Source organism: Diabrotica undecimpunctata, chromosome 2 (genome assembly GCF_040954645.1).
Source record: "Diabrotica undecimpunctata isolate CICGRU chromosome 2, icDiaUnde3, whole genome shotgun sequence".
NCBI classification, from domain to species: Eukaryota; Metazoa; Arthropoda; class Insecta; order Coleoptera; family Chrysomelidae; genus Diabrotica; species Diabrotica undecimpunctata.
The window spans coordinates 137,325,103-137,344,692 of NC_092804.1; the positions used below are offsets into that span (position 1 = coordinate 137,325,103).

The window sequence follows — 19,590 nt, forward strand, 5'->3', positions numbered from 1 at the left end:
TCTCATCAGGTGACCCAAATATTCGAGTTTTCTTCGTTTGATCGTTGAAAAAATTTCTGGGTCTTTTCCTATCCTTCGCATTACTTCAAAGTTTGTGACTCTTTCAACCCAACTTATCTTCAGCATTCGACGGTAGCACCACATCTCGAAACTTTCAATATTTTTTATGTTGTTCTGTTTGAGAGTCCAGGCCTCTACACCGTATAATAGCGTGTTAAATACGTAGCGCCTTACCATTCTTAATCGTAGAGGAATGCTTATATCTCTGTTGCAGAAGAATTTCCTCATCTTTATGAAGGTGGCCCTGGCAATTTCGATACGTCTTTTTATTTCATTGTTTTGGTCTCCAGTTTCGTTTATTGATGTCACCAAGTATTTGTAACTTGATACTTTTTCAATTTGAATGCCGTTTATATTAATATGTGCTGGTTGTGTCATGTTCTTACTGAAGACCATATACTTGGTTTTTTTGATATTGATACTTATGCCATAATTGTTGCAGGCAATATTTATGTTTGTAAGTAATCGTTTTAATTCTTCTACTGTTCTTGCAACTAGTACAGTGTCGTCTGGGTATCGAATTTTATTTACAACCTCTCCATTGATTAAGATTCCTTCGTTTGCTTGCAAAAGGGTTTCCTGGCAGATGCTTTCACTATAAACATTAAATAACAGCGGTGACAAAATGCATCCCTGTCGTACTGCTCTTCGGTAATATAAAATGGCATAAACTGTGGCATATATGCTTAAGGAAATGGGTACGCTGGAACATCTAATCTATATATTACAAGCTTGCAGCTTCTACTATCTCGGATCTCTTTAACTAATGATGTCAACTGAGCAGAAGAAGAGCGGCAGAAGCAGAAGTTCGAAGACTCATTAGTAGGACAAAAGATGGGATGAGTCTCCTCACTAAAATTTGGAAAGTTAGATCTATCTATCAAAAAATTAAAATGATACTGGTGAATGCACTTGATTCTCACGGACAAAAACTTAAACTCGTCGCATACAGAGACGCCAAAAAATTGATTCCTTAGAGCTGTGGTGTTGGACTTGGACAGCTCATCGGACATATGTCAACAAACTTGACGTGGTTCGCAGATGTGACGACAATTTAAAGAGACACGATCAGTAATTGGGAAAACGACGCGAGAGAGAGAGAGAGAGAGAGAGAAAGAGAGAGAGAGAGAGATAGAAATGGAGAGATGCATAGCAGTAAAAACATTGTGGCAAATATTTTTTTATCAGCGATCTCAGCACTTAATTTTAGCAACTGGCCTCAACTACAAATTTTCCACACACGCAATAAAAAGTATTCAATTTTAAACATTGATCCATTTGTGATATATTAAATTAATTCGTAATATATTTGCGTTGAAGACATCATAGTTTTCTACATTAAAAATGTTTTTATTTGTTGAATTTTCTAGGTACCTTCTCTATGAAGATGATATATCATGTGCATAACCAAAGTACTTCAAGTAGTGCTTTTGTCCCACTTCAATTTTTATTGTACTAAGCCGACTATATCCTATATCCTTGGAGTAAATAGGTACAATTCTTATTTTTCTGTAGTGGTGAAATTAAAGTAGTCCTTTATTATTCATAATTGCTTTAACTGTACTTAACATAAAACGTTATCTTTATTCTGGTAGTATAAAAAGATGAAATTAGGCAAACCAAAAACATTTTAACGTCCGTGAATAACCTCTAATAGGTGCAAGAAACTCTTGCTCCTTAAAAACATCCCACTTCGTTATCGAGCGAAACTTTTTGCGACCACACTTCGGGCCATATAATTTCCGGCTCTCTTTCTGCTTAAAAGGGTGGATTCTAAACGCTCCAGGATACTCTTCACTTGATTATTTCCCCAAGCACTCCCAAGCTTTTATAACGACTGATAGAGTTAGTGATAAATTAGAGTAGGTCAATGGGCTTTTGATGAAAATATAAAAATAGAGAATGCTTATGTGAAGGTTACTTGACTCTAGATGTCTATGATCCTCTATAGATTGTTTTAAAGATGAAAGACGATGTTAAAATAGAAATATAAAGCTTCGAAGTTCCTATCATCGATTTAAAAGCTCTTTGTGGAAATTAAATATTGATTAGAAAAGAAAGTTAAAATTGTTATATATTTTTACATATTAATTTTAATAACTAAGATTAATGACGTAAAAATATTGTCCGTCCGTTGGATATTTGCTTATGTCCTGTCATTAAACTTCCAAGAATTAAATCAAAATGTTTAAGTCAAATATATACACACAACCAAACTTATATGGAATCATCTAATATTGAAGTTATACTTCTATACGCACGGTCGGCGTTGGAAATTTGCATGAGAGTGAATCTGTGAAACCATTACATATGTAAGATCATGAGTAAGAGAGAGACAGAAGATATATTTTCTCTCTCTTCCTCTCTCGAGAATAAAAATGTTCCTTTTGTATTTAATATTATATATATTATATATTATATAATACTGTATATATATATATATATATATATATATATATATATATATATATATATAATATTATATAAAATATAATATGTATTAATATTATTATTTATGTGATATGTTTTGTATTATTTAAAATTAAACGTTTATAATTATTTTAGGCTTTTGTATTTCAAAATAATCACTGTTTTACCGAGAACTGTCAATTTTGAAATCCGTTAGTGTCATGTCTAATTGGCAAATCCTTTACGTGTTTGGTTCATACGTTGGTGGTTGTGAGTTCGAATCCCAATTATGAATTTCCTTTTTTATTTTTGAAATATTTAAAAACCTCAAGTTAATCTTATTAAATATATGTAATATACGCAAAAAACATAAATTTTAAAATTAAATGAAAATTTACAACATAATCCGAGTTGTTGGTTTTTTATTTTTATCTTCGTAAAGTAAGTTATGTATATTGGCAGTTTTAAATACTTATGAATATTACATTTTAATTTATATTGTATTAATATATTGAATTATGTTGCAGTGTATTTATTGTATTGTAATTTTTATATTAATAACAAAATAAACAATGAATTTTACTGCAGAGTATGTGTAAAATTTTTTTTTGCATTTAACTCCTTTTATACATATATAAAAATATATATTTTCATTAAAATATTGATACAATCCTTCATTTACTATACTCCTATTACAGATCAAATGTTTATATACAGCAAACGATGCACCATATACCTATATAACTAATTATTTTTCTCTTTCTGCTCTCTCTTACCTATAGCATTACATATGTAATGATTGTGCAGATTGACTCCTATATAAATTTTTAACGGCGAACGCGAGTATAGAAGTATAACTTCTACCGGCAGTCCCACTGGACTGCCACACCCGTTTTTTTATTGTAATTTCAATAGAATTTGAAAGAAAAAAACAACATACGAAGTCAAAGAATAGTTATTTTAAAGTAATTTAATCACCAATATATAAAAATAAAGAAAACGACAGAAGCAGTAACTCCATTTTTTCTTGGATCATTTTGTCCTCCAGTGAAACTCAAAACTGCGCGAATGTTGAGATATTCAGTTGATGAACATGGGGTTGTTTTAGTAACACAGACCTATACAGGTAATTGGGAAAAATCCCTTATAAGAAACAAACGTGGTGTACTTAAAGAGTTTGAATTTAAACCGTTATATAGTACGCGTTTGGATATTCCTCAGAGAAAAAAAGAAAACCTTAGAGATTTAAGCCAATATTTGAAAAAAACATAGGCTCAAAACTTTTATAACAAATTGCTCACAGAATCTGGTCATCAGTCTGAAAAGCTTACCGATTTAGATGAAGACGATAACAGCAGTGGTGTAAGTGATGAAGACTAAATATTTTGTTTTAAATTTCAACAATTTCATATTTCAATTTTTTCACATTTCAAATAAATGTTTTCGTTCATTTTTTATTTTGGTTTATTACTATAAATATCGTTTTTCCTATAAATTAATGAAAATCTCCTGTAAAAACCCCATATCTCAAATGAATAAATGTCCTTCCATAAAAAAACCAAAGGAAAAAATAATGTTATTTATATTGTAAACTGTGTGTAATCATCAAAATAATAAATCACTAATTTGAGAATTTCCGTAAACTTAATACGGTTCAATTAAATAACTTTTTTTAAATATCTTCATTGTTGTAAATAATGACAAATGGAGGTTTTACAAAGAACCCCTCAAATGCCATCTCGGCTTATCATTGACACTCAATACTAAAAGTCTTACAACTCTTAATAGTATCTTCTTCTACACTTAAGTTCAAATCTGCAAACTCAGATCCAATACATAAGTATTTGGTCTTACACATATTTATCTTGAATCCCCATAGCTCATATTTTTCCTTTAGTTTCGTTATTATATATTCCATATCCTCCCTGTCTTACGCAAAAATGACTTGGGAACCTGCGAAAAGTAGTGAATGTAATATATTCTCTTGTTATTGCTGATTTAACGGAGTTTATATAGAGGTATCTTGCAAGTAGAAGTTTGGAACAAATCAAGAATCGTCTGTCATCGGTCGCAATCCTTGGATTGAAAGCACTCTAAAAAACTATATTGAATTTTGATTTTATTCCTCAGAACTAAATCCCTTTGCCCCATACAGATTTTTTTTATTAACTTGTAGACTAACAGCTTATTTTTCAGGTTCAACTTCTGTCACGGTCTGTTTGTGTTTATGGTCCAATTGTTTTCAATTAGGGAACGTGTGTTTTCTTCCTGTGAGACGTTTGTGGAGATACATTAATAGATATTTTGATTCATTTTGGTGCAGCAATTGATATTTAAATGCATTCATAATGACACTGACATATAATTAGAATAAATATAATAATCATGGTCCTCGAATACTAAGATCCGGCAAGGGAATACAAGCACACAGGTCCTCCCAGGCCGTTATCGAGCGAAATCCGGGTGGCAATGAAAAAGAAGTAAGGGATTCTTGACATTTGACCGGGTCATCCACAACAAACTGATAGGTGTCTTGTAGCACGTGGAAATTGACGACCAAGACCTCCGAATTGGTCAGAACACTACGGAAGCAGTGGAGATACCTCGTGGAGTGAAACAAGTGTTTAATTTTATTGCCTCTGTTTTTTTTAATTTTAATTTTATCTGAAATTATCTTCAAAGGAGCCTTAGATGAAGAGGCAGGCATTACAACCAACGGAAATAATGTAAACAATCTCAGACGCGGACGACATGGTACTGATTGCTTTCAATGAAAAAGAGTATGTAACGACTTATAAACAGGGTGATGAATATGAGCTTAAAGTTGATACTTCTTAAGACAAAACTTATGGTTTTCAGCAAAACGGAGTTACAACCAATAAATATCAGAGAGTATGAAATACAAAAAGAAAGAGTCCACAATATCACTTTTGGGCATCAACGTAAACGATAACTAGGATATGAACAAAGAAATAAAAATACGCATTGAACAAACTACAGCAGCCTTTTATAAACTAAGAAAATTCTTAGGAACAGAGACATTACAATACGCTGCTACATATTCTCCACATTGCTGTATGGACTGGAAAGCTGGACCCTAACAGAAACTCATCGAATAAGAAATAAAATATTTTTTATTCTTCTTCTAAATGTGTTTATCTTCTAGAGATGTTGGCGACCACATTGACCCATCTTATTCTATTCACAGCAGCTCGAAATAAAAAAGAGCACAGACATAACAAAAACAATAAAAAATATAAAGATACAATATTTCAGCCATGTAATGAGACACTCAGACATGCATTACCTTCTACACCTCATAATACAGGGCAAGATCGCCCGAAGAAGCGATCCAGGCCTAAGAAGACTCGAATACTCTGAGAGTGTAGTATTTAGTTGTGGTGTTAGAATTCTGATATGACCTATGCCTTTTTTCACTAATATTGCTGTGCCACCTGATCTTGCTGTGTTATCGTTCCTGTATATGTCGTAGCCCGGAAACTTGATGTTGATGTTGTTCGTGAGCTTTGTTTCCTGTATTACTACGACATCCATTTCATATCTATTGACCAGTTCGTCCAGTATATTCTGGTTGGTGCTTATGCCTCCTGGGTTCCAGGAGCCTATCCTCAAGTATCCCCTATTTGCTTGCACTAGTTCAGTGCTTGCTTTATGTCTGCGATCGCCTGGTGGACAATTCTAGTGACCACTTCCTTAACTGAGTTCACTAGTCCGTCTTGCTGTGGTTTGGAGATCAAGATGGTGTTCTCGGTATTTTGCGCTTTCGCTGCCTGTGTGCAGGGAGGTCCGCTTGATGTTTGTTGCGGCCTTTTTTGCGGGGCTTGTTGTCTTTGTGGTTGTTTTCTTCCCCAGGTTGGACATCTGGGGCATCCTCTGAAGTTTGCCGGGTGTTGTCCCTGGCAGTTGGCACATTTTGCATTCTGTTCTTGGGGCATTTGGCAATTTCTTGTGGAGTAATTTTCTCCGCATCGAGGTGTCTTAAAGCATGCTCTCTGCGCGTGGTGGTACTCCTGGCGGTTGAAACAGATTACTGGCAGATTAGTTATGCGCCTGGCTTTTTCCACGTCCTCTTTCTCCAGTGTCAGCACAAACACTGGTAGATTTCTTTTGTCGCTCTTTCTGGAAATCATATTCTTTATCGATTTACATTCGATATCATACTCTTCTTTGAGAGTATTGGACATTTCTGTAACATCTGTGTTTGGAGGTAGTCCTCTTAAAACCATTCTTGGTTTTATGTCTTCCTCTAGTGGGATGGCAATCCATTGTATAGATGTTTTTTGATTATAATCCTCTATGATTTTCACCATAGTTCTGTAATCTTCTGGACTTTTCACTTGGCTTAAAGTTTCTCGTCCGCTTCTCGATAGTCTATTCGACGTTATCACCTTCTTTTTCTGAGCAATGTCTCGTATTGCTCCTGTCTGGCTGACGCTCTGTAATTTAATTACAGGCGGCTTTGGCTTCCACGTTGGTTTGTCGTGTTTTGTGGTTTTTCTCTCCGTCGGTTTCCATTGCTTGTGCTTGACATGGAATCGGAGGGCGTGGTGTAGCGCGCGCATCTCTTTCCTGATGACTCTCTGGTGCTGTTGCACTAGGGGTCGCTAGCGGAGGGAAGTCTTCCTTCACGGTCTTCTTCTTGCTGTTTTTGGGTTCTTCTTCTTGTGTTCTCTCTCTGGACCCTAACAGAGACTCATCGAATATCGAATGAGAAATAAAATGGTTTTAATTCTTCTTCTAAATGTGCCTATCTTCTAGAGATGTTGACGACCACATTGACCCATCTTATTCTATTTACAGCAGCTCGAAATAAAAAAGAGCACAGACATAACAAAAACAATAAAAAATATAAAGATACAATATTTCAGCCATGTAATGAGACACCCAGACATGCATTACCTTCTACACCTCATAATACAGGACAAGATCGCCCGAAGAAGCGGTCCAGGCCTAAGAAGACTCGAAATCTCTGAGAGTGGCTCTCTCAAGAGACATTCGCTAATCTGTTTCGCTCAGGTGTACACAAAATTATTATTCCCAATATGATCGCCAACGTTCGACAATCGGTCAGAGTACTACAAGATAAAGAAATTGATACTTGTTGGGTTTATTAGTTGGAACATTTTCTTTACAGTTCGCGAAGATCACTTTTGTTATGTTTAGTTACTTAGTCACTTATGTTAAGAACGAATTTTGTTATGTTTTAATGCTACACTTATTAAGTCAGTGTAGACCCAATGCAACGAAAATCGAAGTGTGCTGTGAAGATTATTGACACCCAATTAAACCAGACAATGGGTCTAATCTCAGGTACAATTAGACTCTCAACTACCCATCCACCATGATAAGCTTAATATCGAAATAAACAGACTGAGCTCCAGTTCTCCTCCATTGCTAAGAGCCAACTAGTTACATCAGGAACATTTCAACCTCACCAACGCCTGGAGAAGACAATGGAAGAACGACTCACTACAGGAAGCACACCAAATGGCCTGTATCGATCCGAAACCACCAGGATTTGAACTGACCCGCAATACATGGATAACGCTAAACAGAATAAGAACAAGTAGCGGTAGTTGTACTGCAAGCTTATATAGATGGGAAAAAGCACTTACTCCTGAGTGTGACTGTGGTGCGCAACGACAGACCGTCCGTCATATTGTTGAAGAATGCCCCCAAAGGCGATTCCCTGGAGTTTTCGATGAGTTCCTGAATGCGATCGAAAATGTTTTACATTATATTAATAATACATTAGCTGTTCGTTAAGCAAATACTTCATGTAACGTTTTATATTGATTTTTAATTATGTGGTCTTGTTGTATGCCATAAGATAAATAAAAAATAAATAAGCCAGTGTTCTGTTTTATGCAAGTTCTCTTGCACTATTTGTAAAGTGTTGTCTTTATCTTTGTAAGATACTGGATTGACAGTGTTGTATATGAATGTTGCTTATAGACCCGTATTACTTGTAGCTAGATCTGCGGTGTGCAATAGGTATCAGAATGCTGCCTTTTGAAACCCAAGATTCGACGTTACAGAGCGGTGTGTATTCACAATGATGATAGATAGGAAGAAGGTAGGATAGATGGAAATACTTAAATCAGGTTTAGTAGAATTTGAACGGGATGTAAATGATAAAAATTTAGTTTTGTGAACGTTGAACAGAAGCGACTGATTACTGGACCAATCAGAGAAGGTCTTCAGTGAGTTTGTTATTTTATCTTGTAAAAAATTTATGTCTTTATCGCGATATAGCATTGTTGAGTTGATATCCACAAGGAAGTAACGATTTGTAAAGTAGAATCTGAAGACAGCAAAATAGCCAAGAAATAGTATTTAATTCAGTTTATTTAAAAGACCAGGATGCCAGATCTTATCAAAGACATGTACGGTCAAGGAATGCAGAATTTTTTACTTTTTCACTCTTTTTAGCATTACAATCGTTGATCTAAACACCCTCAATTATTGTATCAACATTTTAGACTTTATTGCTATATTATATTTCCCCTTTGCTCTCTAATACCGATTGTAAGTAACTAAAACGTAAGATTCATCAGATCGTTAATAAAATTAAGTGTTTTTTCTACAAAATTAATTTTCATATAGTATCAAATTCTCGATAAAAGTCTGCTGCATACCACCAAGTTCTACCGTCGCTATTGAGTTGACATTATCCTATCTTTTTACGGAAAAATTGAAAATGTGCCAGGTAATACTGTTCGAATTTTCGCATGTGTCAATGAACATTACTTCAGCTTTTTACTCGATGCATTATCGGTTTGACGGAAGATTGGCCTGCTTTGTTTGGGTAATTTAGCGAGGTGTTTAGACTGTAGCTGAGTGGAGATGCGAATGAATGTATCCGCTGGTGAAGGGAAAGATTTATTATTGGTTTTAAAATCCGGTGTGTGGTGATTATTCGTAGCCGAAATAATAGTGTCCGAGATACCGGTAAACTCACGAATCTGTGGCTGTAATATTAACAAGAACAAAGGAATTTTAGAAGTTGTGCACCATAAATCAGCATCCATTTCCTTATGCGATAAAATTACTAGTATCTACAGTCGATATAATATAATGATTGCATAAATAACAACCCATAAATGATATTAAGACAGGCCATGGCATAAACTTTTTTTATGTATAGTCACTTTCACACAAGAAATTTAAAGCAAATATAAACATAACTGCTAGACACAATTATTTGTGATTGTAAAAGAAAATAAAATAATCTAAAACACGTTTAGGAACACGAGAGACACTTTTTGCATGCAGTTAATGGTGCAAAAAGGCTATGGCCATAGAGGGATGTCTTTATTTTCTTTATCGATTACCAAAAATCTTTTGACAATGTAAGCCTTTAGGCGTTAAGCTAGATTGGTCTTGATGGAAAAGATATAGGGATGACCCAACAGCTGTACAGGAATCAGAAGCTAAAATTATGGATCTCCAACAATCTATACACAGAACAAGGGAAATAAGTAAGGACGTGAGACAAAGCTGTATCTTCTCCCCTCTGCTGTTTAACATTTGTGTAAAAAAGATCTTTCAACTTCCACAGCAGAATGAAAAAGTTATAAAAATAATTGGTTTTCCCACATATAATTTGTGATATACCGATGATACAGCTATCATAGCAGAAAACATAGAAGAATTATAAGGGATAGTAAATAATATTGTTGGATAGAAATATGGTCTTAACATTACCATTACAAAAACGAAATTAATCATAATCAATAGACAATCCCACATCTACGCACAGTTGAAAATAAACAAAAGTTATAGACAAAGTTGAGAAATTTATTTAGAGTTACCTTAAACAGTAAGTGGGACTGAGACTGTAACGTTTCGTCACCCACAAGAGATGGATGTAAGCTACTAATGTCACAGTTTTTTTTTCAGAAATACGTCTTCGTGTCCTTCGTGTAATTATACCTTTACTTCGGGTTGAGAATTCAATGCGAACACACCGGCGGGTACCAAAAGATGTTTAAATAGTTTAAATTTTTTTAAGGATTTTAGTTTAGAGGATATTATTTTTGACTTTTGTTTTTGCAATTGTTATGGTTTTTGTTGTTAATTTTGATTCCAACGTAATTTGACCCGGACAGTCAATTTTAAAATAAGTATATGCAGCCACTTTGTAACACCCATTGTTAGATCTTTGAAATGATATACTGTCACATTTCCTTCCTTTTCATTAAGATATATATTATTTATTATAAAGATATTGAGAATAAATTATTATTCTCTAGTAACTTTGCTTCTACTTTCGGTTCTGAAAACCATATGATACTTGTAATTTACTTAAGGTCGTAACAAATTTTAGGTCATTAAATTTTGTCAGCACCAAACAGAATTTCTTGAGCGAACTTTTATCTCTTCACAAGTTTAAAATCCTTTGGTTTGTTTTTTTCTCGTCCCTTTTTCTCTACATAACGAGAATGGAAATTAATAGGACATATATATTTTTAGCGCTCTTTCTATTGACAGAATAAATAACTGAATATCCTTTTGAAATAAAAAGAATATACTAACTTGAGTATTTTCCATCTTTAGGTATATATGTAGTCGACTTCTGCTCGACAATTGTTACAATGTAAAGTGACCAGGAAGGAAACATATTTTCTGACGCGCCGCCAATAATCGAATTCAAAATTTCGTAGAATTTATGATGGACCCGTGATTTCGGCTATATTACACCACCTACGGCGCGTGATTTCGGATGGCTAATTTCATTTAATATTTGCGAGACTCAATATAAAATATTCTTGCAGGAACTTAGTGGGGATTAGAGGTGGACTAAATATCACTACCCTGTGATTTAACAACTGTGATTAGAAAATAACAATCACGACCTGCGAATATCAACAAAATATACTGTGACTGTGATGTTGTGATTTCGGTCTTATTCTATGTCCATAGTTCTTGACCGCTAAAACGTGATATATCACGTTCTGGTCTCAGTCTCAAAGTTGTGAAATGAGAGACGTGTAACAGAATAACAAGGAACGAGATAGAGGTAGTTACCGCATCGGTGGTATTGTGAAGTCTCTTTCTAATGAGGAATGCAAAGGGAAAGATAATATATCGTCTTTGGAGGAATATGAACATCGCTAGTTTAGTGTAATATTAGTACGTAAACAAATATTATTTGAAGAAAATGAAAAGGGTATTTAGAGTTTCAGTTTATTGATTTTGTGTAACTCGTCGTATTTGTATTGATATTCAATCATTTTATTCTCATACATTTTAAAAATGACACCAGTGCCAAATAAAAAGAGAAAAATTAGTAGTTTATGGAAGTGGATGATAATTATGTGACATGCAATATTTGTAAGGCAAAGTTGTCTTATAAAACTAGCACATCTAATTTAAAAAAAAACACAAGCAAGTAAAGCATCCGACCATATCGGATATACCGAAATAATAGCACGTGTAGAATTTTATTATGGTCCATAATGGCAACACCTTTTTATTCGCAGTTTAACACACGACTATTTTGTTGCTCTGGTAAATCACAATCACGGGTAAAAATCACAAAAAATAAAAAATCACGATCACAGTTATACCTGTGATTGCAGAATCACAGTTTAGCCCACCACTAGTGAGGATGATTGTGACCGCCGCGCACAGTTTCGTGAAATAATCAGTGTGCGAGAATCAACAACATGATAAAAATTATACGATTTTTCAATAGAACGGTGCTTTTTCGCATTATGCTTTACTTGTTCATCAAGATTTAGACCAAAATTTTCCACGGCATTGGATTGAGAGGAGAGACAGCAGCGATTGGCCTCCTCGGCCACCAGATTTGTCTCTCCTGGATTTTTTGTGGGGTCACCTAATAAAGAGTAAAATCTATAGAACACTACCTGTATCTTTACAATTCGTGTCAACGAATTGTCAACGAATGCCTACGAATCACTACGCAAATGTTTCTGAATGTGGAAGAACATTTCGAACAAACCTTTATCATTGTATGCACGCCGGTTGTCATCAGTTTCATCATTTCTTAGTCAACTAAGAAATAAGTAACCAGCTCAAAATATTAATTTAAATTTTTTTTTCTTATAAATGAAATATCGAAAATACCGGAAAAACGTGTCGCTTTTTCATTAAAAATTGATCTGACGCTGGATTTTTCAAAAATATTATCGTAGTTGCTAATGTTTTGTTTCGTTTTCGTCCGGCCACCTTGTATAAATATTACTCCGTGCGCCTAAGAGCCTGAATTTCTCAAAATTTTGTATATTTTTACTTCTGTTGGATTTACAATGTTACCTTCTTCTTCACGTGCCATCTCCGCGACGGAGGTTGGCAATCATTATGGCTATTCTGATCTTAGATGCTGCTGCTCTGAATAGTTCAATTGATGTGCATCCGTACCATTCCCTCAAGTTACGCAACCATGAGATTCTTCTTCTTCCTACACTTCTCTTGTCCTGGATTTTCCCTTGTATAATGAATTGAAGTAGGTTGTATCTCTCATTACGCATAACATGCCCCAGGTATTGTAAGCTTTCGTATTTTAAACAAAATGTTAGTAACATACAATGTTATATCTGCAAAAATTATCTTTCTCTTCAGTCCTGACCCCTTGGAGGGAGTGTAGTGGTCATCGTGATAGTCGTGTATTGTTTGTTTCCAAAGATCTCTGTCTCTGGTCATTTCTTTTAACTCATGCATAGGTCTTTTGCATATTCCTATAATTTGGTCGATCCATCTTATTGACAAGCTTTCTCGTGATCTTCGTTCTTCTCCCTTTTCTTGGATAATAAGTATTTCTATGTTTTCTGCGTCTGCTCGCCTAACATGTCCAAAGTATTTGAATTGTTAGGGATGAATTTTTGTTGGAGAGGCTTTTGCTGACCTTTAGCTCATTTAAAATTGAATTATATTATTTGTCCGATGATCGGTTCACGGAATTCATAACAGTCTTCGTCAACAGAACATTTCAGTTGCGTCTATCTTTTTTCTTCTCGCTTATTGTAGGATCGAAGATTTACATCCTTATGTCAGTATTGGAAATATTAAGCAGTTGATCAACCTCATTTTTAAAGTTCGTGAAATTTGAGAGTCCATATTTTGGCCATCTTTCCTCTAGGCGACTTTTGCTAGATCACATCTACGTTTTATTTCTTCCTGTAGTGAACCTGTGTTGGGCTTGTGTTTGTGCAAAAACTGCAAAAATTGGAGACTATGAATTGTTCAACTTTTAGATGCTTTGTGAAGAATATATTAGTAAGTGGTTATTACGAAAAATTGAGACAAATTTGATATATCATCTCACTGTGGCGTATTTGATTATATAAGTATTTGATTATATAAGCTACTTAAATATACGATTATGAATTTTCTAAATGGTCTGATCAATAAAGATAGATAAAAATAATAGCATAGAAGGTACATCAAATTAAAAGATAACAATGGTTGACTATGGAAAGTGTAACAACACGAGGAAAAAAATATACAAACCTACAATATTGCTATTACCCGACAAATACGCGCATTTAATTTTTTTTAATTTCCCAACGGCGTCGTCATTGAAAATAAATCAATTTTAAAAAATCTTAAATAAATCTACGTCATATTTTTTGCCATTTACGATGAAAATTTTTTGATACATGACGCTACTTTGAAGAAGTATTTTCAGAATTTAAAGCCCAGTGTACACTTCACTAAGCACTTAACTTAATTGCGAAACGTTCCATTAATGTCTGTAACATGTATTTTAGAATAATTAGGCTCCTACTTTTGTTTGCAACATAAGTACCGACATTATGTTACAAAGACTAAAAAGGCGCATCCTATGAGGATCGTATGTATGCAAATCTAAAAAAAAGGAGGCCACGTTCTACTACCACTGTGTATGCGTCCAGGATGTTTCTAATGTTCTAGATAATAGCCGGAGGAATTCAAGTCATAAATATTCAAAAGGCTAATTGTTAAGGGCTGTAAAGGAGGCACGTATTAAATTTATTTGGGAATTATAGATACAAAACTCGATTTTGACTGTAGTAATGCTTAATATATAATACGGAACGAAATAGAGAGACTGGATTGGTGTTACTCATATGCATAAACCGTATTGCAAATAAAACTCCAAGAAATTTACACATCTATAATATTTATAAAAATGAATCGCAAAATGATTTGGTAAGCGCATAACTCAACATCGCATGGACCAATCTTAACAATTCTTTTTTTAAAATGTTCCTTTGAAGTCTAAGGATAGTTTTTATGGCAAAAAAAATTAGAATAATTTCCGGGAAAATCCTAAAACAGCTCTTTTCTTTTTACCATACAAATATTTTCTAACTAAATTCCTATTTAACTATTCATGAGAGACACCCTACTGTTGTTCATTTAGCTGTGCATTTAAAAAATGGACAAAGAGTATATTTTACAGCACAGAACGCAGTACAAAGAGCTGCTCAGCCACCATCTACTACATTAACCAGTTTTTTTGAGATATGCCAAAACGATGCTTTTGCTTAAACATATATATTATACCGATGCGATTGGTCGAATTTATTCAGTACATCCAAGCAATGATGAATGTTTTATTTACGACTGCTATTAGTCAACAGTTACGAACTGTTGATGGTGATTTGTGTGGATCATACAGAGAAGCCTGCCAACGTTTGCAATTGCTAGAAAATTACGCTCATTGGGATCAAACTCTCAATGATGCTGTAATATCATCACAAGCTCATCAAATACGAACATATACATGCTTCCCATCAAACCCAAATGATTTGTGGATCAAGTACACAGATAATATGTGTGATGATATTTTGTATCAAATACGGATTAGAAGGGGAAATCCAAATATACAAGTAAGCCAAGAAATTTGCAATGAAGCATTGTTTCAATTGAGGACATGTTCTCGATGATGTAAAACAAACTATTATTTCAATTAGGCCTGGCCGCGCCCACTCTTCCAATGCATAATGCTTTTAACCAAGTGTTGCACCGAGAAAAACTGTATGATCTCAACACTTTGAAAGAATTAATTCAAACAAATCTCCCACTATTGAATGAACAACAGAAGTATATATTTGATACACTTATGACAGTAGCAAATGATAAAACATGAGGGATTTACTTCTTAGATGCACCTGGTGGTACAGGAGAAACTTTTTTGGTTTCATTGCTATTAGCAACAATTCGCTCACAAAATAAAATTGCACTTGCACTCGCTTCATCGGGGATCGCAGCAACTTTGCTTAAAGGTGGTCGAACAGCCCATTTAATACTAAAATTTCCATTAAACATGCAAAGAAACGAAACTCCAACCTGCAACATTTCGAAGAACTCTGCAATGGCAAAGGTTTTGCAGCAATGTGAATTGATTGTTTGGAATGAATGCACGATGGCACATAAAAAATCTTTGGAGGCTTTAGATAGAGCCTTACAAGATCTACGGAGCAATCATAACCCATTTGGTTGAGCAATGTTTTTATTAGCAGGAGATTTTCGTCAAACATTGCCAGTGATTCCACGATCAACGCCAACTGATGAACTCAATGCATGTTTAAAGTCCTTCAATTTGTGGAAACATGTCAAGGTATTGTACGTAAGCAAGAATATGCGTGTCGAGTTGCAAAATGACCAATCTGGAGACATATTCTCTAAAGAACTCATTGACATTGGTAATGGCAAATTTCCTATAGACACCTTGACTGGTTGCATTAACCTTCCTCAAAGTTTCTGTCAGTTAACTCGATCAAAAGATGAACTTATTCAAAAGGTGTTTTCTGATGTTGCTTAAAATTACAGAAACCATGATTGGTTTAGCGAACAGGCTATATTGGCTGTAAAAAACATAGATGTAAATGAATTAAATTTCAAAATTCAAGAACAAATTACAGGCGAATTGAGGATATATAAATCAGTTGATTTGGCTACTAACCAAGATGATGTCGTCAACTATCCGCCTGAATTTTTAAACTTGGTGGATTTACCAGGATTGCCACCTCACAATATTTAATTAAAGGTTGGATCAGTAGTTATAATGTTGAGAAATATCAACCAACCGCGTCTTTGCAATGGCACACGGTTAGCAATAAAAAAATTATTGAACAACGTGATAGAAGCAACTATACTAAAAGGAAAGTATAAAGGAGAAGACGTTTTGATACCACGCGTCCCAATGATTCCGACTGATATACCATTTGAATTTAAACGACTACGGTTGACAGTGCGGTCTGCTTTTGCTGTGACCATAAATAAGTCCCAGGGGCAATCATTAGGTGTTTGTGGTATCAATCTAGAAAACCCATGTTTCTTACATGGTCAATTGTATGTTGCCTGTTCCCGTGTTGGAAAACTATCAGGTTTGTTTGTATATTTACCAGGTAATCAAACAAAAAACATTGTACCTATATCATAAAGCACTAAAATAAAAATAAAACAGATTTTTGTTAATATTTATGATTCACTTGATTTACAAGTAACTATGTTAATAATAATAATAATAAATAATTAATTATCTCTATGTTTTGTCATTGAAGCACCCACTTTATAAATATTTGTCACCTTTAGGTTTCCACTATCCCTTTAGATTATTTTGCAATCAGGTTTGAACCTTAAGTTCCCCTCTTAGTTTGAAGCCCTCTGGCAGACATCCCAGTCGGTGTTTTTAGTGGGTCCAAAAGGATGGCCAAAGTTCGTGGAAGCGAAGATACTTAGGTCACCCGAGCTGACCCTCACAGATCACCCTATCATCATGGTGACGGTTCCGTTCAGAAGAATTAAAGAAATAAACTGCCATATTCCAAATCTACTTGACAGAACGAAGTCTGTCGGATCCGCTAGTTTACAATAATTTTAACATCAGATTTATTAAATTTTTAACGTTGTACTACAAAGATCTTATTATAGAACAAAAATAAATCTTGGCGATGAGGCATTACCACCGTGTGACATTTATTAATTTAGTAAACATGTAGCCTTCATAAAACTTTTCCCTTCGGCTAAGTATAAAGAGAAACATTTAAAGCTACTAAATCGTGTCACGAACTAGTAAAGTTTTACGCTAGTTGGTAGTAATTAGGAGCGATGGAAACCCTTTCATACTATCGTAAATTCCAGAATTTATTATACAAATTTTAACTCGACAACGTAATCTCTCGGCAAGTTTATTTCCTTATCGTGCGTGACATCTCCAAATAAAAAACAAAGTAAAACACCCCGAGATTGAAACGGAAAGGGATCTAAAAATAATCGTGGAAGCCACTTACAAGAATTTGGCTTGTACGTGCCGAAAAAGCCGAATTAAGTGGTCAGTTTAGAAATGGAGGACGTCCAAACAATCTGCTTGTAGGTTTTAATGAAAATAGAAGAGTGTTTAAAGGTTCTAGAGGATTACTCTTAAAGTTAAAAAAATTAAAAAGACTTTTTTGTTTAAACTGTAAAGTAAAACTTCCACAAGAAAGTAATAATTTTAGTTTTTTAGAGAAGGTTGTAATATTTTCATGCATTTTGCTATTATGGCTCATTTGAAGAAACAATTGTTTAAATTACAATTACCTAGAAAAATATTTTAAATTTGACTGTTGGTTTTTGGATATTATATTATGTCAAATACAAATAAAAATTGAAAATTCTAATAGCTGATTTAATTTGTGTTGAGATTACTACAAATCTATTTATATTCAGTCAAGATTAAGGTAATATTTAAGTTTTAAGAATTTCAAACACTAAGTTTTTAACAATAATACACTAAAAACTTTTGTGTTCAACTTTTTCACAAAATTTATTATAATTTGTTATCACTACTGCAGTTTCGGGAAAATGCCTTTATTAAGTGAGCTATTTTTGGTACGTGATTACATTTTATAGATTCAAGATTCAAGATTTATGTAACTACGTTTACAAATTTTACATTTGTTTGTAGCATGCCAATGATATTTATAGTAAAAAAGATAATATAGTGGAGAGGGGGGCAAGTTGTTACACGGGCAAGTTGTTACACAATTATTTTAAAACGCAGCAAGTATCATGAGTTGCGATATTTTATGGAAAGTTGGGTCAACCGACCCGTCATCTGTGAACGGATATTGATACTCAAGTCAGACATCCATCATAGTGTTATTGCTTAGAATGTGGTTTCGGGTCTAAAACTGTACCGTTGTCAGGTGGCTTTTGTTTTTATTTGTGAGAAATTGGTTAAGTAGTATAAATATGTGTATTATATAGTTTTGAAGCGTATATATTTCTCGTTATTGGCATGCTATTGTTAGTAATTGATTCTCAATATTTACCAAAAAACGTTGACAACCTCATTTCGTACACGTGGGGCCAGTTGTTACAGTAATCTGGGGCCAGGTTGTTACTATTTTGTAGATAGTAATTTGTTTGTAATGAATAGCATACCTACCTACATTTATTTTCGCAAAGCATGTTAGAAACACAGATTAGGTTTTATTAAATTTTTCTATCATGAAATTGTTTTGGTTGTTTTCAGATAGCTTAACATGGTGCGAACGTATACCAAGAAAACCACAAGGGGTATTATTCCAACCGAACAATTTGAAAGGGCGGCGCAATCGGTTTTACAAGAACACTTGTCAATTAGGGATGCTGCTACTCGCTATGGAGTTAATTTTATGACATTGCACCGCTATATGAAAAGAAAATCAAACTTAGGTGCTGAAAACAGTAACAAGAACTTAGTCGGCTACGCTACGGCCAGAAAAATATTTAACAATGCTGAAGAAGAGGAACTTGCCGAATATACTGAGCATTCTGCTAAAATTTATTACGGTCTTACAACTTCTGATTTGCGAAAATTTGCATTTCAATATGCAACAGCCAACCAAATATCTGTTCCGGAAAATTGGAAGGTTAATGAAATAGCTTCCAGAGACTGGCTATATGGATTTTTGAAGAGGCATCGAACTTTATCAGTCCGGACACCTGAAGCTACTAGTATGGGTCGAGCTACCGCGTTTAATCGTCATAATGTGTCACAGTTTTTTAACAATCTCGGCGAAGTTTATGATAAATATAAATTTGAGCTCCAAGAAGTGTACAATATGGACGAAACTAGACTTACAACTGTCCAAAGGCCTACAAAAATCATTGCAAAAG

General features: G+C 34.3%; 2 protein-coding genes across 4 annotated transcripts in view; one reads left to right on the forward strand and one right to left on the reverse strand.

The window, feature by feature from the left end:
- LOC140434935 (uncharacterized) overlaps positions 1–19,590 on the reverse strand; it is an 810,654-nt gene that overhangs the window by 311,942 nt on the left and 479,122 nt on the right. The gene's annotated exons all lie outside the window — the stretch shown is intronic.
- Positions 15,009–15,389, forward strand: LOC140433932 (uncharacterized). The gene has a single exon (XM_072521904.1). It carries the CDS (start codon positions 15,009–15,011, stop codon positions 15,387–15,389), a length of 381 nt encoding a protein of 126 aa, XP_072378005.1.

Coding starts and splice junctions, on each gene's coding strand:
- LOC140433932 (XM_072521904.1), top strand. CDS start 15,009: ATGCGATTGGTCGAATTTATTCAGTACATCCAAGCAATGATGAATGTT.